The sequence below is a fragment of the Polypterus senegalus genome, chromosome 11, assembly GCF_016835505.1.
Source record: "Polypterus senegalus isolate Bchr_013 chromosome 11, ASM1683550v1, whole genome shotgun sequence".
Taxonomy (NCBI): domain Eukaryota; kingdom Metazoa; phylum Chordata; class Cladistia; order Polypteriformes; family Polypteridae; genus Polypterus; species Polypterus senegalus.
The window spans coordinates 117,229,360-117,252,618 of NC_053164.1; the positions used below are offsets into that span (position 1 = coordinate 117,229,360).

Sequence of the window (23,259 nt, forward strand, 5' to 3'; positions counted from 1 at the left end):
TGAAGAAAAATTTAAAAATATTCTTCAAAGCCAACTTGCATATGCAGAAGGCACCTTCAGTTAATTATTCTTTTCTTTCATGAGGCCCAGTCGTCTGAAGCTTTCCCATAAAAGTTCCCAGAATCTGGGCCCTCCAAGGAGATCACTCGTACACTGTCAGTGACTGTACTGCAAAGTCAGCCATCTAGTATCACTGCCCATTTTCAGCTTAATCTGGGGAATGTTCAGAATATTCTGAATTGCCGTTAAACCAGCCATCCTATTTGAAGAATTTTGGAAGAAACAGAACAGCTGCCTTAAGATGTTCAGTGTTAAGGTACAGCAGCTGCTGCTGCTTGGGCACTTGCAAGGGCCAATCGGTGTTTTTACACAGAGGCAGTTGACCAAGAGTCCAGATGCTCCATCTCTAAGCAGTTTTGCCACACCTTTGTTTCCCCAATCATAACAGCTGCTCAATCTGACCCTAGTCCAAACAGATTAGCAGTTTTTAAAGCCTAGAGTGTCCATAGTCTCACTCAGTGTGTTGGTTATAGTCTCCGCTATGTAGTCAATCATATTGCGGGTTGATACAAAACTGACCTCTTTAGTGACCTGCCAAACATTTAATGTAAATTGTTTTACATCCGAGATATGTGGTTTCATCACACAGAATACTGAAAAACTTTTCAGTGTGTATATTTTTCAGTATGTTAGATTTTATTTCTGATGCTAAGACATCCAGCAGCTCTTGCATTATTCTTTGAGGTGTAATGTGCATTTTTACCAACATTACATGCATTCAACATTATTCTCGCCGTTTATCTCGAGATTAAATTCGACATTTTTACTCTCGTAGTTTGTCATTAAAGTAGATCATAAACTAAACGTCATCGTAAAATTAATGTTTAATTTACTAGATTTTCTCAAACCAGAGTCAAATTATGTAGCAACATGTTGACTTTATTCTCGACATTTCCACTTTAATCTTGATGCTTATGACAAGAATAAAGTCACTTAACTTTATTTCGACAGTTTTTTCTTAACTTTGTCCGTATTTTTTTTTTCCCTTCACCGTGGCCCTAATACACTTCCGTACAAAACCCTCAGCAATTCAGTGACAAAACTTTTGCTCAGGACACTGTGTGCTGTAAGGGTTTCTTCACACTTTTTCCAATATGGACGCAAGTCCAAATATGAGCAAATAGAACGGCAGATGGGGTCACTTTAAACAGGAAGCACAGTGAGGGCTACAAGGTTTTTGCACACAGAACACAATTAATGCTTAAACTGTATGTGTATATATGGGTTTGCTATGTACTTTACAAGGAGAGCTGCTGTACGCTCAGCCACACTATACAGACTGCGCCAACGTCGAGAACAGAGATATCACTTCCTGACACCTTTTTTCTGATAGCCGACAGGCTGGTTTCACTAGACTATTTTAAATCAGACCTCCTCTTAATCACCCACCCACCTCCACATCCTTTGCTTGTGAACTGCCACTTCGCTCCTGCTATTAGCATGTACAGCCCCCTCTCGCCCACCCTCTCCATACTCCTTGGAACTGTATTAAGTTGCTACACCACCGCTATTACCATGTACAGCCCGCTCTCGAAACCCCACCTCCCTATACTCTCTGCTTGTGAACTCTGCTCTGCCTCGACACCCACAATTAGCTTTAGGAGTATTTGCCTGCCCACCCGCCCGCTCATCCCTTGCCATCTCTGCAGATTAGATCTCCCTGTGCCTGCAGATCTGTGGCTGTCATCTCACAATGTCATGCAAGATGACAGCCGGGCGCTGAACTAAATTAGCCGGGCAGAGCGCCCAGCTAAAAGACGCTAGAGAGAACACTGGAAAAGGCATGTCAACCATGACAGCCCAATACTGCATGGCCATCAGGAGCTGTGTCTCTGGTGTAAAGGACCCCTTTTTAAAAAAAGGGACAGAGAAGGGTGTGCTCCATCTATCAGAAGACCCCACCCCTCAGCCTCCCTTGAAAAAGCTTATGCCAGAGTACTAGAAAGGAAATTCTGTCCTTTCACTGAACCTCACATCTGGGAGGACCAATGTACAGTAGATTCCATCCAGGCCATGGATCAGCCTTTTAATCTCATGAGGATTCTAGAGGGTGCATGAGAGTAAACCCCAACCAGTCTACATGAGTTTCATATATGTATAGAGAAGGCATCTGACCATGATCCTCTATGTATTCTGTAGCAGGTGCAGACTGAGTATGGGATTTCAAGGCACCCTTATAGGAGCTATTTTGTCAATGTATAATCTGCAAGAGATGTGTCTACATACTCTTAACAACATCAGTGCAGTTTCCAGTGGGTTTGGGACTGCCTTGGCTATGTTTTGACTCTTCTCCAGTCTGATTTTCATGGACAGGAATATCAAGGTGCAACCCCCGGTGGTCCAGTTCAGTGGCCTTAGAACTGAATCACAGCTTTTTGCAGATGTGGTCCTGTTGGCTTCATCAGGCAGTGAACTTCACTGGGACAATTTGCAACAGAGTGTGAAGAGACAGGGATGAGGATTGCTACCTCTAAAAATCAGAGGCCATGATCCTCAGTAAGAAAGGTGGAGTTTCCTTTCCAATTTGGAGGAGAGTTACTGACTTGATTAGAGGTTGTTAAACACCTGTCTGTCTTGTTCATTAACAAGGGGTTAGGGATGGCGAGATCAGACAGGGATGACTAGCACAGTTATGCTGTTGGAATGCTAGGCTGTAGTGTTGAAGGAGCAGAATCAGAAAGTGAAGCTCTCGATTTACCAGTCAATTTCCATCCTCAATTATGGTCATAAGCTTTGGGTAATAAATGTCAGGGGTACAAGCAGTGAAAATTCGCTTTCTCTGCAGGGTGGCTGGGCTCTCCCTTAGAGGTAGGTAAACAGCAGGCATCTTGGAGAGGCTCTCAGTGAAGCTGCTGACCCACCACATTGAGGGGAGCCAACTTGGGCCGTTTAGGCATCAGATATGGATGTCCTTACGGACAACTCCCTGTGGAGATTTCATGGGCATGACCAGCTAGGAGGCGCCCTGGAAATAATCTTGGGACCCCACAACAGAAGTTGGTGTGTGTGGGGATTTTAAATGGGGGGGGGTTAAAGAAAAAAAACCCTTGGATTCAAGTGAAATAAGCCATTTATGATCTTTTAAGCATTTCTTGCCCCAGAGTCAGGTAGAAGAGTAGCATGTTTATCATAAAGCTACTCTCCAGCTAAAGGAAAAGACTACATTTCCACATTCTATGTAAAGCCTTTCTTGGCAGCCAACTTATCACACTGATCACATGGTGGAGTCTATGTTCAGTCCAACACCACTTGGTCTAACAAAGAAATGTCAGCTTAACACTAGAATTACCAGAGCCTATGAAAAAACTCATAGATTCGTCCCACCTTAAAACGCTTCCCACCTCTAACATCTGTTGTCTTCTAAATTTGTGGCTAAGCAGCAAACCGCCTACTATCACATCCCTCACTGGCACAGTTTTCTCAGCTCAAGTCTGTTTACCTGCATGTCAGTTACTTGGAGTTGCATAGAGTGAGAAGTCAAGCAAAATGACACCTTTTATAAATACTATATCGTTATCTGGAACACTTGCATTTCATGTGTGTTCCGTATTGACATAGATTTATGTACACACATTAAAGAAACTTTTCCATGTTTTAGTCATAACTGACAAAATGTAGACATGAAGTTTATGATGTGTGAAGCCTGAAGTCCAAATATCAAAGAAACACTTTCACAAAAGGTAGAAATAGAACAAGTGTGCGTTTATTCAAAAATAGAACTACAGAAAAACAACCCACGTTAGAATGAGATATTGACATGCATTTGCTAAGAGCGCTGTGGTGGCACAACGGTATCAGCTCTTGACTGGTAGTCTGAACTTTACGGGTTCAATTCCAGATGAGTGTTTTGAAAGGTGAGCTGCATGTACTCTTATTTTAAAATAAAAACACACATTTGATTCCAGTCTAACAACTGGTGTAATTGAACGATACTCGTAGAGGTTAGGTTTTTTTTTTTTTAAATCCTGTTCTCTCAGTCGCGTTCACGATCCCAACTCAATACGCCACATTTGACACTGCCGTTTTCTCAGACGCGCTATAAACACAGGCAAACTCAAATCATGGATGAATGTTCTACATCGGATCAAGAATGCACTTTTGCCATCGCTGTACTTTGTATATATGTATATGACTTTATGCTGTAGGAAGTAAATAAAGGTAAACACAGACCTGGCTCTTACATACACACCCAAAACATTAACATTTGTTACTTGCATAAAAGCCAGATCTGTTATTTTCCTTTGAGTGACGGTTCTACATTGGATCAAGAATGCACTTTTGCCATCACTGTACTTTGTATATGTACATGGGAAGTTCGGTACTCGTGACTTTATGCTGTAGGAAGTAATATCTATATAGCAACAACAGTAATAGTTTCCCCCCCATGTGCCTATTATATAGTGCCTTTCCTTCCTATCTATCCCCTTAGCTGTTTTTTTTTTATATCTCTATTATACAGTGCCCTATGGGGTGCCAAACAGGCAATTACAATGATTTTCAGAATGCAGTAATCCCTCCTCGATCATGGGGGTTGTGTTCCAGAAACCCCCGCGATAGACGAAAATCCGCGAAGTAGAAACCATATGTTTGTATGGTTATTTTCATATATTTTAAGCCTTTATGAACTCTCCCACACTATTAGAGCCCCCTAGACATGAAATAACACCCTTTAGTCAAAAGTTTAAACTGTGCTCCATGACAAGACAGAGATGACAGTTCTTTCTCACAATTAAAAGAATGCAAACATATCTTCACTTCAAAGGAGTGTCGTCAGGAGAAAAGAGAGATAAAAGCAAGCAATCAAAAAAATCAATACGCGATTTTAAGTATGCCGAAGCACCGCGATAAAGCGGCATTTTGTAGAGGAGCGTTCGCATCCTCTATGCAAACAGCCCCTCTGCTCACACCCCCTCCGTCAGGCGCCGAGAATGTCAGAGAGGGTGAGAGACAGAGAAAAGCAAACAATGAATCACCGCGCGGGAAGCATATCTTAGATCATTGAGGAGTTTTAGTTAATATGTAATAAGCCATCCGCCAATAGCGTCCCTTGTATGAATTCAACTGGGCAAACAAACTGAGGAAGCATGTACCATAAATTAAGACCCATTGTCCGCAGAAATCCGCAAAACAGCGAAGAACCCGTGATATATATTTAGATATGCTTACATTTAAAATCTGCGATAGTGAAGCCGCGAAAGTCGAAGCGCGATATAGCGAGGGATTACTGTATATAGTCATTCCTGAATATACAAAGTCACTCCTGAATATGTAAAGTCAAAGCCTGATTATATAGTGTCAGCATCGGAACACACCACTTCATTACTGAATATATAAATTTAACGTCAGATTATATATTGATAGAAACGACTTGGGCACATTTTTAGTAAACAATAAGTTCCTACAACGTAAAGAACTAAGTTAACAAAAACATCTTCAGAAAAATTAAAAAACCCACTGTTAATTCATTCAAAATGACGTATGTGCCTGGCATTTTGAACACTATTTATTCATTTTTTGTATGGGCACATTTTTGGACAAACCTCAAGCCCGATCGACTGAGTGGCTTCTGTCGAAGTTTACCTTTCACTAGTACGAGTGAAATGAAAAGCACGGAAATTTATATTCTAACTCTGACTTTATATATTCTGAAAATGAAGGGGATAGATAGGAAGGAAAGGCATTATATGAAAGGCAGACAGGGAAGCTGCTATATAATAAAGTTACTGTTATTACTAGGGAGTTAAGGCAGGCAGAATGGCGAAGGTTAAAAAATAAAACAAAATTTCTCTCCAGCGGAGAATCGAACTCGGGTCTCAGTTACGGCAAGTCTGCTGCGCTCCAAGTGACGAAACCTTACCGGTACGCCACAGAAGCTGTTGACACATTTATGAACCTTTTGTGAAAGTGTTTTTGATATTCGGCCTTCAGGCTTCACACATTTTAAAGTTTATGCCTACAATTTGTAACACTACTAAAATAAAGTTTGTTTTAACAATGTGTTTACACAGATTACTGTAGAAAACGGAACACGCATGAAATGAGTGCGTTCCAAATAACGATCTGTTATTTCCACTCTAAAACTCCACTTCACTCCCAGATAATCAAGGCATTCGATTGACGTTCTAAGTCGTTGGGGGGGATGGAATAGCCAGCTGCTTGCGTTTATCAGCACATTTAGATGAACAAACGACGCTGGCGGACAGAGGAGAATGGTTTTATGAAACGATTTAAGGTGGGACGGATCTACAAGTTTTTTCATAGGCTCTGGTAATTCTACTGTTGATACCGATTAAGGACATTTGATACTCTACCTCCAGATAAGAGATCAATTTTAGAAATTCAGAATTTAGTTGAGAATGAAGATGAGGATTGTGGGTACATAAAGTAGTCTCTGCATTTGTTCATATCTGTTGCAGCGATCATGTGTCACTGAAAGCCCAGTAAGAGAAAAGCCCATTTGACCAAACAATACCAAAAACAATTCACAAGGAGCATTTTAAGGAGATTTTAAAAAAGGTGCAGGGTATACTTAACTGTTTGTAAGAGCCCTCTTTCCATAATTAACAATTTGAATTTAAAAAGGTACAAGTCACCTCATCCTGTCAAAAACACAATGAGAGAAGTTGCTGGCAAGCTTTGTTGCCACATCAGTTCCTATAGTGCCAACATCTAGCGGATTGTCAAATTTATGGTGGCAACAACTTGTGAAAAATTGTGCTATAAACAGACAGTTAATGTCTCAGAGGTATAAAGCTGCCAAGGCTTAGAAACGATTTGTTTCAAGATGAATATTTTGATGATCATCAATTGGAACCTGTAGGCTCAGATACTGATGGCAAAGGATGGCTGCCCCAGATAAATTTCTTCATCACAAGGCATTCGACTGGTCAATACTGTAAAAACAGAGACAAATACATCACCCAAGATCTCTGCAGGAATACTCCAGGAAACTCTTAAGGCCTTAAGAGGACAGATTCTCATCTTTACCACAGAAATAAATCCGAAGCCAAGAAAGTAGCAGAGATAAAAAGCAAAATTAAAATAGATGAACACGCCAGACTACCAAGCAAGACGCTACATAGAAGGCAGGCTCTACATTCGGAATTAAACCTCTTGACAACTAAAGAAACTGAACTAATCTACAAATTGAGACATCATTACTATGAACATGGAGAGAAAGCTAATAAGCTTTTAGCTCAACAAATTCACAAGCAAGAACTGCGCAACGTAATCTCGGTAATCACCAACACGAACAGAGAAAAATCGAACACAAAAATATAATGCACACTTTGAGACTACTATAAATCCCTATATACTACCGAGTTTAAGGAAGACTATACACAATCTAATGCATTTCTGGATACATTACAGATACCACAAATAGACGGTTTTAGTGTGGAGGAACTTGATAAACCTCTGGTGTTATCAGAATTACTAGATGCTATAAAGTCACTCCAAGGCAGGAAAGCAGCAGGCCCTGATGGCTACCCTGCAGAATTTTACAAGAAATTCTCCGCTCAGCTAGCTCCCCTCCTATTAGCAACATTTACAGAAGCCAGATAACCAATCTCTTCCACAAATCTTTCGCCAAGCACTAATCACGGTCTTTCCAAAACAAAATAAGGACTTATTACAATGTGCATCATACAGACCAATTTCACTTCTGAATAACGACGTTAAAATACTCTCTAAAATCATAGCCAGAAGGATGGAGAAAGTGCTCCCCTCGGTAATATCACAAGACCAAACAGGATTTATTAGGGGGCCGGCACTTATCTTCAAATCTTCGACACCTGTTTAATGTAATATACTCGCCAACTAAATTCAAACACCCCAGAAATAATATCATTGGATGCAGAAAAAGCATTTGACATGATTGAATGGAAATACCTTTTTACTACATTGGAGAAGTTTGGGTTTGGCCTGAACATGTGTGCATGGTTTAAATTACTGTATACTAACTCGGAAGCTTCAGTTTGCATCAACATTTGCTCAGACTACTTAACTAGAACATGGCACTAGACAAGGATGCCCCTTGTCACGCTGCTGTTTGCGATTGCCATTGAACCACTGGCAATACATTGTCGAAATACTGATCAGATAAAGGGGATTAGCAGAGAAGGACTGGAACAGAAAATCTCATTATATGCAGATGACATGGTACTGTATATTTCGGACCCAGAAAATTCTGTGCCTGCAGTCTTAGCAGCACTCACAGAATTTCAAAAGATCTCTGGTCTCAGAATTAATCTGAATAAAAGTGTACTCTTTCCAGTGAATTCTCAAGCATATAATATTAGATTAGTTACCCTACCTTTTTATCATTGCAGAACAGTGTAAATACCTAGGGGTAAACATTACATGTAAACAAAGCTCTATAAAAAAATTGCCGTCTGCATGGGAAAAATTAAACAAGACTTGCATAGATGGTCAACCCTTCATCTCACACTAGCTAGAAGAATTAACACTTAAATGAGGTTATTGTTGAATCTAATTGCCTAAAGAATGATTTATTAATGTATTTTGGGATATTTTGAAATAAAGGAGCTTAGGAAGAATATTCATCTTATTTAGAATTCAAAACATCCATGCATCAAAAGAGCGACCCTACAAAGAAAAAATGCAGAAGGCAGCATGGCTCTACCTAACTTCCAGTTTTATTACTGGGCAGCAAATATACAGGCGATAAGAACCTGGACACAAATAGAACATACTCAGGCTTGGACCGCAATAGAAGTAAAATCCTGCAGTACTACTTTGTATTCCTTGCTCTGTGCTCCAACAAACACATGCTATTGGCAATATACAAATAACCCAATTGTGCTCCACGCACTTAGAATCTGGAACCAATGTAGAAAGCATTTTAAGACGAAGAGAACCACCTCTCTCAACCTTTCACAAACATATGCAGTTTTTAATATCTGGAAAAAATTTGGAATAACTTGCTTAGAGATCTTTATATAGATAGTCTTTACATCCTATGAACAATTACATTCCAAATTTAACATTCCAGCTACACATTTCTTTCACTATCTTCAAATCAGGAACTTTCTTAAACAGAACCATCCAGATTTTCCTCATCTTGCACCCTCATCCATGCTGGAAAAAATATTGCTCAATCTTAAGGATTTAGACTCCATCTCTACAATATATAAAGTCATTTTACAATGCCTCCCTTTCAAAGATCCAAGAGGACACTGGGAAAAAGCTCTCAATTAATATATCAGAAAAGGAGTGAAAAGTAGCAATGCAGAGAATTCACTCAAGCTCCATATGTGCAAAGCATACAATTACACAACTTAAAATTATATATCGAGCACATCTGTCTCGACAAACTCTCCAAAATGTTTCCAGGGCATGATCCAACCTGTGAACGTTGCAACCAAGTCCCAGCCTCACTGGGTCACATGTTCTGGGCCTGCAACAAAATTATTCTGGACAAAAATATTTAATTACCTTTCAGACAGCCTTGGACTCACAATCCCTCCTAACCCATTAACAGCTGTGTTTGGGGTTCTTCCAGAGGGGCTTAAAGTGGAGAAAGAAACAAATTGTGATTGCATTCACTACACTTTTGGCACGCAGACCTATTCTGATAAGCTGGAAGAACCCAAACTCTCCTCTTAACTCAGTGGGAAACCGGCGTTATTTGAAATTGGAAAAAATCAAATACTCAGAGGATCCGTACAGACTTTTTTCAAAACATGGCAGGATCTAATCAGTAATTTTTAAAAATAAGTTCATAACACAGAATTTATTAATTTAGGTATGTTTACAAGCCTTAAAGTTAACGCCGTTTGGCTTGCTCTCTCTCTCAGGGGTGGGGATCGATCTGTTCTTAACTCAATTTTTCTTTTTGTAAAAACTTGATTGCTTTGTATGGATTGTAATAAAAAAAATATATACTGTAAAAACAGTGCCACATGGACATTCTACTGCCCACCGACAGCAAATAGTCACTACTTACCAAATGTGTGGTTGCACAAATCAAACATTCTTTCCACAGTCTACACTTGTTACACACATGCTCTTCCAATTTAGCAATATGCAAGGTGCCATGCTTACCTTATTTTAACCATCAACTGTTAAAGAAATGTATCAAAGTAAATTAAACTCAAATATTGCAAATATCAGGTGCCTAGACCTATACTACAGTGTACTGGTAATAAATGGTCCAGCAGTCATTGTTCAGCTCTACTGTCAACCCAGACCAAAAAAGATTTGCCTGTTCTGAGAAAATAGTACACGATAATGAACCTAACTACAGCAAAACTTGTTTGTGTGTGCCAATCAGCATGCAACATGCTGTTACACTTGCACTATTTATAGTCAAATTCATAATATTCAGTCCTAAAACCTGGGTAAGCTTTTAATTGTAAAGTTTCAGGAGAAATCAAATTTCACAAAACCTCCTTTCTTTGGAACCCCACTTTAATGCAGTGCTGCAAATTTAATAAAAAAAAAATGATTAGCACTGGATATAAAAAAGTTGAGCATTCTCTAACACTAGAATTCATTTTACTAGCATAAACAATGAATGTAACTAGGAAGAGATGTTTTGAGACTGTCAGAAAAATTACTTTCAGAGGTTTTGGTTTATAGATTTTATCCATAAGTGGCATTATAAAACAGGTCTATTTTAGTGGAGCATTAAGTTAAAAATTACTCACATGCAACATGCTGTCCACTAATATAGACTGGACCCGAACCAGATTTAAGCCTAAAACACACAGGTGGTGGTAGTTCAATTCCAGACAGAGTCACCTGCAAATTAAGGACACTTATCATACATTAAGTAAATTACAAAGTATTTGGTAAAATTTTACCCATATTTTAAGATGCACTGCAGCAAGAGTCTGGAAAGACTATTCATACTATTAAAGACAACTTGCAGAAGTATGCAGTTAAACCAGTAACATGAGCACAATCCTAGTGCATTTTCTGAGCATTAACTTCATAGGTAGAAGGTTAAACTTCCCTTCAAAGTAACTACAGTTAAATGTCAACTCAATTTTACATGTACATAACTGACATTCCATTTACTAACTGAAGAAAAATTACAGCTTGATGCTAAACCTTAAGATGTACTAAAAATAAATTTCATATTAGAAATTAACAAATGTATTGCAATTCTGTTGTGAAAGGTGTTCGTATCAATATGTTAATTCCACCATTTGTAAAATTTCAATGTTAAACTACCATTTTCTCCACCTTTTACTTTTACTCCTCATGCAAAGCTGCGATTAACTTACCTATTAAAGCTTGCTCACATAATTAAATTAGCTACAGATTACACCCATGGGATCATCCTGAATTAGCCATGGAACAAAACAAGCATGTTCAAGAGCTAGTTTCATGCCATATAGCAGAACTACTTCACTAGTACTGTTGGCAACTTTTCTGAAGCAAAATGCAATTATAGCTGCTCTTTATAACAGTATTTTCCAACCCATTTGGCAATGCATTTTTCCCCCTCTTGCTAGCAAATGAAAATGTACAGCTTTGCATGCTGCAGATTGCGTTATTTCCAAGAAGGTAGGTGGGCTTTCAGGAATAGAACTTGTGTTTCTTTGACAAATAGCAAAGTCCAAGGGATGGAATCTCTACAGCAAAGTACGGGAGAAGCTGGACCAGCCACTTCGTTTCCTCCTATTGGACTATTTTTTTAAAGAAATTCTGAAGTTCTTAATTTTTCCACATCAAATGGTTGAGCACTTTTAGTAGTTACAGCTGGACTTGATTCTGCATCACACCCTGGAGTTGCTTCTGCAGCTATGGCCACTCTTGGAGAGAAGTTCAATTTGCAGCTTTACAAAAGTAAACACATTCTTTAGAGTTGGATTTGGTACCTCTGTGTCAAACACATGAAGTCAAGTCTCTAAATAATTCAGCATAACCACATAATGAAACTGACCAGGGCTTGAATTTCAATGCAGCATCCTACACTTTAACTCAGTATTTAATCTTAAAAGGAGAAGAACCCTGATGCCCATAATGTTCACTTTAGTTACGGGTTCTGACTTACAGTTAGAACGTGGCTGCACTGCAGCCTCATGCATGCTTCTACTGGTATAATTATGCAGATTTGAATTGTCAGACGTTTTGAATACAGAAATCTGTAGTTCATCATAAGCTCTCTTAATTGGAATGCTTTTGACTAAACGCAACAGATCACTTCCTTCAAATGCAGCATGTTTGTGAAATATGAATGTCAGAATATGCATTTTTTCCAAGCCAAAAACAAATAGTGTATGTGCTGATGCAACTAAACAGCGCATACACAAAACCTTCACTAGTGCACTGAGGTCTAATGGGACTGTAATCAGATTTAACAGAAAGGTTTCCCTTGAAACTGGTTGCTCATTTTTAACATATGCAATATGCTCTGTACACGCAACACATTTACACACTGCTGTAGACAGCACAAACTATCAGATCAGGTTAACAAGCACCATTGATCTTTGAAGTTCAACAACCACACTATTTTGAGAACTGGAAATCCATTTCAGATACCCTAGGAACGATGAAGTACTATTATAGGGAAGTTTACAAAAAGTTATTTAGATCAAGCTGCCCATAAATTTATGGTCAGTATAACCAAGATCTCAGTATGTTATTCTGATCAAGATCTGTTAATTGGGCTTGCCATGGGAGCTCACTAGTAGAGATAAATGTGAAATTAAAGTCTAAAACGTTAACACACCTTTCTTGTAGGCCTAAGTTTACTAGAAATGCATTAAGCCTAAAACATTAAACTAAAGCAGCAAGGAAATGCAAGGAGTAACCTTCACACAAAAAAAAAAACTTACCGTGGGCATTACCGAAGGTTTTAAAGTTACAAACGGAACAGGGCTCTCATCTCCACTTTCCTCTTTAGCAATTATTTCAACAACATTGAATTCATCTTTTGCATCTGCCCCCAAGCACACCTGGAATTAAAGGAAAATCACAATCAGACACCACCACCCGCATAATGCATTCAGAATAGCATTAATTGATCGGTACATGCATACTGATCCATTCCTTAAGCTTGCTACTATAGCAAGTGAAGACGTAGTTAAAAGATTACATTAATAATCATCTCACCGTTCTCAAAGCCAGCTGGTGCTGATATTTAGTATCATCTGACGCGAAAGTGTAGCTCGTTTTCTTATCACTAAGTTCACATCCTAAAATTAAACAAAATGAGAGGAGGTAGTCTCGGTATTAAGAGTACTACAGTACATTTAAAGTCTAAGCAAGGAGCATTTGCTCTAAATACGAACAAACTTCTACTCCAAACGGAAACCTGTGGTATAGCGACTATCAAAAGAATCAAAGCTACTAACCAAGATACGTCTTCTTGACAAAAGAAAATTTCCCCAGGAACGCTCCCAAAAGGAATGTCCTCAAACGTACGAACTGATTTACATACAAAACTTCGTTGCAATTCTACTGACGTGCCACCTGCTTTACAAAGTCAGAGACGAATCCTGTTCGGCACTGGCGCACTTCGCGTTAAATGGAATTTTCCAACGTTTCCAGTCATCCAGTATCCGCTTCAAATTATGTGCGGACACCACCACCCGTTAATAAACTAACACAATGAACAACTTAATGGCGCTCTTCGATGCAATATTACTTAAATTGTTAGTAGCAGTGGAGGATAACGCCGTGAAAGAGAATAGCGTACGTGGTTTCTCCGCTAACAGGTTTAGAAACACACACCCATACAGCGAGAACAGTAAAATTTTAAGGACAACTCTGATGCGTCTTAAATTGAACTTCTAAAATAATGCACCATAGCAATGAGCTTAATATACATATTACAACCACCAAAGAACTAAAATGACAAAGCAGAAGCACCTACTATTACAACGGCCACCTTTAACGCACGATAAACTACTATTCACGGCACTTTTATTTAGAGAGAGTCGTAAGAAGTGGATGCGCTTAAAATTGTTTAAAAAATATATATATATATTTAACCGGCCCACCCCACACACACCCAAAGGATAACTCTCTTGGTGTAAAAGCAACATGGCACCCGAGTAAAGTAAGAAAAGGGCGTATATTCCAACAAACTGACGCATGAATTTATACTTGTTTAAACAGAACATGATTTTTCAACGAGAATGAAGACGGCTACTTATTCGCAGCTCCATATTCAATTCCAGCCAGCTAATTCTGACACTTTGTGCAAACTTTGTCAAGCTACAGTCGAGCTGACGACATAGTATGTGACGGCCTGTGTCGGTGGCTTCTAACAAAGGCAAAAACAGCTACAAAACCCACATACAAACGATTTAGCAGACTGCGAGTAAATATATTAATGAATAAAAATGCGATACCCCAAATCAGAGACAAAGGTTTTTCGGTTTTGCTAGTGTCTGCCGAAGCCATGACTTCTCCTTTAGCTCCTAGTGGGAAGAGAGAGTGTGAAGTCAAACTCCTACCCAACTCAAAAACAAACATTTATCGTTTATAGTGCATATTTATACACTACCTGTGAAACTCAACTCGACTTGACGACAGACCCGTAAAGAGAAAACATAACAGGCGCGAAAAACCTCGACCTGGGCTACTTAAAGACGCCGTCACCTTTCTACCACGTGGTTGCGCACTCCAATCACAACTGTTCTCAAACAAGGCGCGAATTTGAATACTCCAATCACAACACGATACCAAGAACGCTCTACTTAAAGCAAAAGAGAATAAGTACGGATGGGTAATACTGCTATTTTTGAAATCGAAAACCGATACAAGTATTTTATAAATCATTATTTCCGATTCCGGCTATTTTTTTAATAATATCTATCATTAATTGGTATAAGTCAATCTATGTTTAAATTAACCGAATATCAAAATACCAGGTCTCCATAACACAGTTATTACAAAATACATTTAATAGAACAAAATAAAACATACAAACACAATGAAAGATAATATGAACTTTCGTATTTTCTTAAAAAGTTGGTGATTTGTTTAATAAATATAAAAAGATAACCATATTATGAAAGTACTTGAACTGATCTCATTACAACACTAACAATTTCAAAAAAACAAATAACATTTCCACATTTGCACTGTTATATTGTGCACTTTTGTTTTATCAAAAGAGATCTTGTCGTATTAGCTTCACACGTACTTGTTTCATATTTTTATTTAGAAAAAGTAACTGACATTGTCAGGCTTAATTCTATTTTTACCTCTGGCTGAGTATCTCTCCTCCCTTTGAAAAATATTGTTTCTGCACTAACAGAGGTGGCAACAGTTCCCAGGTGTTTCCTTTTTATTTTGCTGAGTATTGGAAATTTATCCTCATATCTTTTCCACCAAAGCAAAGGCTCTTCAGTTCTTGGAATATTTTTTTTTCCATTAACCTGCACATTTCAACATTTGCATCTTTGATACCTGTGTAATTGCTTTCATGGGAATCACACAGTTAGCAAATTCCTACTATAGTCATTCTTTGGATGTAGAAACTACTGCACTATCCCTTTCAGTACTTTCATCAACTGACCTGTGCACTATTGCTGAAGCCATTGAATGAGCTGTTGCTGTGGAAAAAAGTTAGGTAGTAATGAGGTAGATGTTGAAGTAGTAGACATAGGTTCAAGGATTGTTGCAGAGGCCTGCCTATGGCAAGAGCTCAATATTAGGGTCTGCATCTCATTATTAAGATGTGATTTTAAGATTTCCACATTGCCACTGTCAGAAAAGACAAAGTTTTTGAACTGCATGTCCAAAAGAGTGCTTTCTGCAAAAGGAAAATTTTCCTCAATATTCCTAAAATGACACCTACATTACACTGCAAGTTGGGAAGCTAGTGTGTTGCCATTGAGTGCAGGAGATGTGTTTACTTTTTGCAGTAGACAGACCGGGTATGATATTTGAAATTGATACATACTGTTCTACAGACATTTCCTTTGCTGCTTCTTCAAATGGTCTCAGGGCATCGACGGCCAGGCAGATCTGACACCATTCCTCCACACTTAAGCAAAGTGTGTTTTTCCCAAGAAGACAAAGTGCTTTGTAACTGTTTGCTGTTGCTCTGACAGTCTTTCTAGCATATAAAATACTGAGTTCCATAGTATTTCAACTGCCTTTTACTTCTTTTAGCTTGTCAGATGCTATGGTGAAAGAACCTAACAATGGTGCTGATGTCAGCCTTAATGAAATCCTTGACAACAAGATGCAGCACATGTGAAAAACAGGGAATGTGTTTCCAATTGGTTTTCCAAACAGCAGACACCATATTGGCTCCATTCTCTGTAATCACAGCATAAGCAAGTAAGCCTCTGTTGTTCTTAATGTCCACATAACAGAGGGAATAACAACATTGCTGGCAGATTCTAGACATGTTTTCAGTTTTACTTTGACTTGCTCATACAGGCTTGGAATTTCAGCAGACATCATAGATTTTTATTGGAATTTTGTACCGAGCATCAGCCACTTTTAACAACTGACAGAAATCATCATCCTCCACAACTGAAACAGTTTGCAAATTGATGGCAATCATCTCAGCTAGGCTCCATGTATCAAGTTTTTGGAGAATCAACTGAATTGAATGCCTTCAAATATGGAAGGGAAGATTATGAATTGTAATAGCCATTTAATTCTTTCAGTGGCATGGTGGCACTGCTGCATGGTAATAAGGAGACTAGAGTTCACAAACTGGGTCTTTTGCGCATAGAGTGTGCATGCTCCCTGTGTCTGCATGGGTTTCCTCAACATGGCTCCAGTTTCATCCCACAGTACAAAGACATGCTAGTTAGGTGGACTGGTGATGGCCCTATTGGTTATGTGTTGACCTAGCACTGAACTGACAGCCTTTCCAGAGATTATTCTTATCTTATGCCCTAGGCTTTTTGGGATAGGCTAAATTGGGTTTACTAGTTTGATTATGTAGACTTCATTTTATTCTATTCCACTTTACAAAACAGTACAATTTTCAATCTATCTATTTTTCAAACCCACTTATCCAGGGTAAGGTCACAAGGAATCTGGAGCCTATCCCAGCAAGTAGTGGGCGCAAAGCTGGACTGTGGGAGGACACCAGAACACATGGAGGAAGCCTACACAGAGATGGGGAGAACATGCAAACTCCACACAGGGAGAGCCCAAGATGTGAACCTTAAAGTGAGACAGCAGTGCTACCTCTGTGCTACCTTGCCACTCATAATACAATTTTAGCAATACAAAATTTAGTATAAAAAGGGTATTGTAATACACTATCACTTGTTATTGCTGTTATTAATCTTGCAAAATAATATTAATTGTGTTTATATTTACTTTGGCACTTATTTTTCAGAAAGAAAAAATAGTTTCAAAGAGAGTTAACCAATATTTTGCATAGTGTTGGTCTATTTAATGTGTTTATATATATATATATTGGTAGTAGTTCATTTTAATTATAAGAAAAAGAAAAAAGCATGTTCAAAGCTTTTGATAAAAGGCTCTGACAGAGATTTTTATACTATTCCATTATCCTAACAACGGGCTATACGTTTGATAATTATCATTGCCATTATCAGTAGTAAATGGCAAAACGTTAAAATCAACAAACAATTTCCAGGAAACCCCAGCCTTAAAAAAAACCCTGCTAGCAGCAGAGCTACTCGAATATTGTCTTGGACTTCTCTGAAAACTCCGTTGCAGCATCCCTTGTCTGGCACTGAGTGCAGTGTTTCAGATTTACATCTTTCTGATGTTTTCCCACTTCATTGTGTTGATCAGAATGTGTTCTTTTTAAAAGTTTAAATACATTACTTGTATTGCCACAGTGTTGAACCTTCTTGCTGCAAAAATTGCATTGGACTACATTTTTTTCAATTTGTGAAAAATTTTGGTCAGCCATTGTCGTGCATCTTCCGCGTCTTGGGGGGCATTAAGGGACTCTTTAGTCACAGTGCGTCAGTTCATTCCAATATGCGTAAGCGGAAGGGGCGACAGTCAATTCTGTGTCTTAGCAAGAATCTTGCTACTGTATCTTACAGAAAAAAATTAAATCTGTATTTTTTTCTTGTAACTCGAGGCAAAATTAGTACAGTTTGAGCATCGACACATCAAATACTGAGTTATCGATCTGCCCATCCTAACGGTGAATGGCTCTTAAGGAGGTGTGAGTCAAGACAGTTTTACTGCTCCATGTAAAACTGCAGTGTTTACCTTACTAACAAGATTAAATCCCTTATAGCAACCAGAATAATTTAACAGCATAAATGTTTTCTCAAAAATGAGTTTTAGACATAAAAATATACCGTAATTTTGCATCTGAGATATGCGAATTTACCCTTATATTAAAACTGGTATCATACTTATTAGTTTAATTGAATTTAGGGTCACAGGACCATTTGGCAACATTGGTCACAAAACAACTTTATCTACTTAAATATGTCTTTTTAATACATTACATACCTGATATCAGTTCAGCTATACTAAGTACTTTAACATGCTCACAAATTGAGTTTTTTTATCATGGTAAGGGGTTTAAAGAAGTACAAGAGTACATGCACTTGAACATGTCATTTGTTTTTTACTACTTCCTTGCAGTGTCTAATCACAAGTAACAGGAATGTGTTGTGTGCATCACCTGCATTTCAATAGTGTACTTAGGAAAATTGATTATGATCCCGTTGCAGTTGCAATCTTGAAACTGATGACCACACTTCAGCTATTAAAAATCTGTGGCATTTTTGAAGTAAATATTCTGGTGGGGCCATACAGACCTGGGAGAGAGGCATTGCTAGAATGGATGGTTCAGTCCTAAGAAGTTATAAATTGTGTGTGTATGACAAGAGAGTGAAAAAGATGATTAAGTATTTAAAGACCAACAATTACAAGACCAATCTGCTTACATCCATTAGCTAGTAAAACTCAGAATGGATGGGTTGAATTAGCTCACGGAGTTTGGAAAAAATGAGTGAAGACTGTGTTGCCTCTGACAGCAAGTGAGATAGGCACAGCAGAGAAAAGATCATTGGAGCTGCACTGGAAGAGCCATAGGAAGTTCAGAGGGGAAATAGTGGCATTGCAGGATGGCTAAGGAGGGTGATGCTTCTTGTAAACTTCCAGTAAGGAAGCGAGAGTGAGATACTGTGTTTCACAGTGTATTAGGCACCTAGCACCAGTGACAGGGCTGAATAATACCATACAAAATCACAAAAACAAAGGTCTGTCAACATATTACTTTGTCATAAAGTGCAACCACTAAATGACAATATTAAAAGATAGCTCAACATCATAAAATACTCAATACTGAAAGCATCAACACAGTTTAATGTTTAGCACATTCCATTTTTTTCCATTTGCAAAATACAACATAATATTTTACTTAAGCAATAAACTTGAATCATGTGGTAAAGATGATATCTACTCCAAAATAGTGAAATATGCAAGTGCATGCATCCTATAAATTAGATCATAGGTTGCTTAAATGGCACTAGGTTAAAAGCTTCAAGGAGGGACTGGAAAGTTCAGGTTGGATATGAGCAAAATAATGCCGAGATTACTGCAGGGTCAAAGGGCCTGCTCAAGCAACCTGGAAAGAAGTTAGTGGCATTAGACACAAAAAAATTCATATCCTTCAAAAATAAATATTTTTTTTAAATAAGAAAGAACATTGAGCATGTAATGGAAAAGAAATAGATTATGATGACAACATTATCTTTACTTTAAACATTTTATTAAAATACTATAAGTTATTCAGGTGAGTTGACTACCTATTTATTTTTTTATAACAGTACTCACTGTCTGCTGGGAGATGGGAAGGAAGCACTCTTGTTCATTTTATCCTGCTGAATTGCAGGAATGCTAAATTATTAGAGACAAACTAACTCAAAACCCCTTAAAGTGCAGTCCAAAATCCTATCAATTAAAAAAAAAGTAATTTAACATACAGCCTTCAACTTTTTTCAGTCACTTAAGGTTACTTGGCAAAACTGAGTCACTTTGCAAACCTCTAGTAGAAAAATATGAATTTCTTTGTATGAATGAACTATGAAATTTAAAAATAAGGGGTACTTTATACTAATTAGGAATATGCCAAAGTCAAAAACAGGCCAAAATGGTACGAAAATGCCTAGAAAATATCTTACAAATTGCTGCTCACCAAATTCATTTTTTCCTGGAACAGTAAGAGTCAAAAATAGCCCATTTTGTGTAGGGGAATCTACACTTTATCACTCTTCTTGGATGACTTGCTTATCTACTTATAATAAGGCAAATACAATGGAAGAACAATTTTTAGCCTCTCCTAGTACACAAGCTGTTTCAAACTTTACAAGAACTTTTTCCATGAGTTAAGCATAAAGTTTTACAAATGTTATAATATCCTAAGTGAATATATGACTTTTGTTATTATACATACTTATCTGAACAAATCAAAAAACAGTGAAATTGTAAAAAAACAGCTAAGTCATTAACACATCCGCACCTTTCATAGTTGTTCAGGCAATCCTGAAAAAAATAAATCTCTTTGAACTCATTGATTCTGTGGACTAAGCACAGTCAACGCACATGTTACTGCCAAGAAATTGCTCAGGGTCTCGTCCCTCTCCGTTTCACGTCCTCACATGGAGAGGATGGCTGTGAACCCACGTCCTTCAAGTCAGTAAGCTGGAGCTTATCTATTTGACCAATAGGAAAACTCTGGCCACCCTATACAGTAAGCAAGCCTCTGACTTTCTAACTGCAACTGGGTATAATACTATACTGCAGCAGGCTTCTTCTCTCTCAGCCTTGCTACCCCCTGCCTATACTCACCCCTACATTGAGGGATCCTTGACAAACCCCCAAATGTCACCAGCAAGAACTTGCTAACAGTCCTACGCCTATTTATTTCACATCCTTACATAGACAGACTGGCCGTGAAGAAAGGGTCTCTGATTCAAAAGAAGATACTAGTCCAACTTTTCTAAAGGGAACTCCACCTGCTTGGCTGAGCAAGAGAACCTCTGAATTTTCTACACTGCATCTGGAGGGTAAGATATTACCCCATGGCAGGCTCTCACTCAGCCTTAATCCACTTCTATATCTTGTTATCCTAACTCCTTCCCTAAAGAATTCCCCAATGAGCCCTCAAATGTCACTGACAAGAATTTGTTCAGGGTCCTAGCCCTCTCTCTTTCACATCCTCACCTGGGAAGGGTGGTTGCAAACCTGGGGCATCTAAGTCAGTAAGCTGGTGCTCATTCAGTTGAACAATAGGAGAATTCTTTACATTCCAGTGAATACGCAAGCCTCTGACCTTCTAACTATAACTTGCGAGAAATTGTATTGCAGGGCAGCAGGCTCTCTGTCTCTCACTATCCCTCCCATATACAATTCCTTAGATGGAAAAGAGTTGCAGTTTGATAAATGCTACATACACACACACTATTGGAAAGAGAAAGATAGCAGCTATTGATGACTGCCACAGATTTACTCAAGAAAACTACAACTAACATATTAAAATCAGCATAATATAGCATTTATCTAGTATGCAGTAATAGATTTTCAATTCGGATTTAAATACCTAAGCCAATGTGGTTTCCCTTAAACAACTAGCAGGCAACTAATTTCAAATTTTGCTAGCCTTTTGTGAGCACTATGAAACCAACTGTTGCAAAAGTTGCCTGCAGATTCCATGATGGACTTTGGGGTTCTAGGAGACTTCTTTCGGGATCAAATGATCAGCTATTTAGCTAAATATTATCAACAACATTTGCTCAGACTACTTTAAACTAGAACGTGGTGCTAGATAAGGATGCCCCTTGTCACCGCTGCTGTTTGCAATTGCCATTGAACCACTGGCAATACATTGTCGAAATACTGATCAGATAAAGGGGATTAGCAGAGAAGGACTGGAACAGAAAATTTCATTATATGCAGATGATATGGTACTATATATATTGGACCCAGAAAATTCTGTGTCTGCAGTCTTAACAGCACTCACAGAATTTCAAAAGATCTCTGGTCTCAGAATTAATCTGAATAAAAGTGTACTCTTTCCAGTGAATTCTCAAGCATATAATATTAGATTAGATACCCTACCTTTTATCATTGCAGAACAGTTTAAATACCTCGGGGTAAACATCACAAGTAAACATAAAGCTCTTTATCAACAAAATTTCGCCGTCTGCATGGAAAAAATTAAACAAGACTTGCATAGATGGTCAACCCTTCATCTCACACTAGCTGGAAGAATTAACACTGTTAAGATGAATATTCTTCCTAAGCTCCTTTTTTATTTCAAAACATTCCAATATACATTAATAAATCATTCTTTAGGCAATTAGATTCAACAATAACCTCATTTATTTGGAATTCAAAACATCCACGCATCCAAAGAGCGACCGTACAAAGACAAAAGGCAGAAGGCGCATGGCTCTACCTAACTTCCAGTTTTATTACTGGGCAGCAAATATACAGACATAAGAACCTGGACACAAATAGAAGAACATACACAGGCTTGGACCGCAATAGAAGTAAAATCCTGCAGTACTTCTTTGTATTCCTTGCTCTGTGCTCCAATAAACACATGTTATCGGCAATACACTAATAACCCAATTGTGCTCCACTCACTTAGAATCTGGAACCAATGTAGAAAGCATTTTAAGACGGAGAAGCTTCTATCTGTGGCACCTCTGCAAGAGAACCACCTCTTTCAACCTTCACAAACATATGCAGTTTTAATATCTGGAAAAATTTGGAATTAACTTGCTTAGAGATCTTTATATAGACAACGTCTTTGCATCCTATGAACAATTACATTCCAAATTTAACATTCCAACTCACATTTCTTTCACTATCTTCAAATCAGGAACTTTGTTAAACAGAACCTTCCAGATTTTCCTCATCTTGCACCCACATCCATGCTGGAAAAATATTGCTCAATCTCAAGGACTTAGACACCATCTCTACAATATATAAAATCATTTTACAATCCCTCCCTTTCAAAGATCCAAGAGGACACTGGGAAAAAGATCTCTCAATTAATATATCAGAAAAGGAGTGGAAAGTAGCAATGCAGAGAATTCACTCGAGCTCCATATGCGCAAAGCATACAATTATACAACTCAAAATTATATATCGAGCACATCTGTCTCGACTAAAACTCTCCAAAATGTTTCCAGGGCATGATCCAACCTGCCAACGCTGCAAACTAGTTCCAGCCTCACTGGGTCACGTGTTCTGGGCCTGCACCAAATTAACATCATTCTGGACGAAAATTTTTAA

The 23,259-nt window shown here is 38.3% G+C and overlaps 1 protein-coding gene across 2 annotated transcripts in view; it reads right to left on the minus strand.

The window, feature by feature from the left end:
* Positions 1 to 14,637, minus strand: part of npm2b (nucleophosmin/nucleoplasmin, 2b) — a 32,367-nt gene extending 17,730 nt beyond the window's left edge. For both annotated transcript variants that reach the window (XM_039770187.1, XM_039770186.1), the window contains exons 1-5: positions 14,546 to 14,637; positions 14,391 to 14,459; positions 13,147 to 13,229; positions 12,870 to 12,989; positions 10,731 to 10,824 (exon numbers count right to left, since the gene is read on the minus strand). In XM_039770187.1, coding sequence (XP_039626121.1) covers positions 10,731 to 10,824; positions 12,870 to 12,989; positions 13,147 to 13,229; positions 14,391 to 14,442 — 349 coding nt within the window. In that variant the 5' untranslated portion in view covers positions 14,443 to 14,459; positions 14,546 to 14,637. The remainder of the gene's footprint in view (positions 1 to 10,730; positions 10,825 to 12,869; positions 12,990 to 13,146; positions 13,230 to 14,390; positions 14,460 to 14,545) is intronic.
* Between the last annotated feature and the right edge of the window lie 8,622 nt (positions 14,638 to 23,259).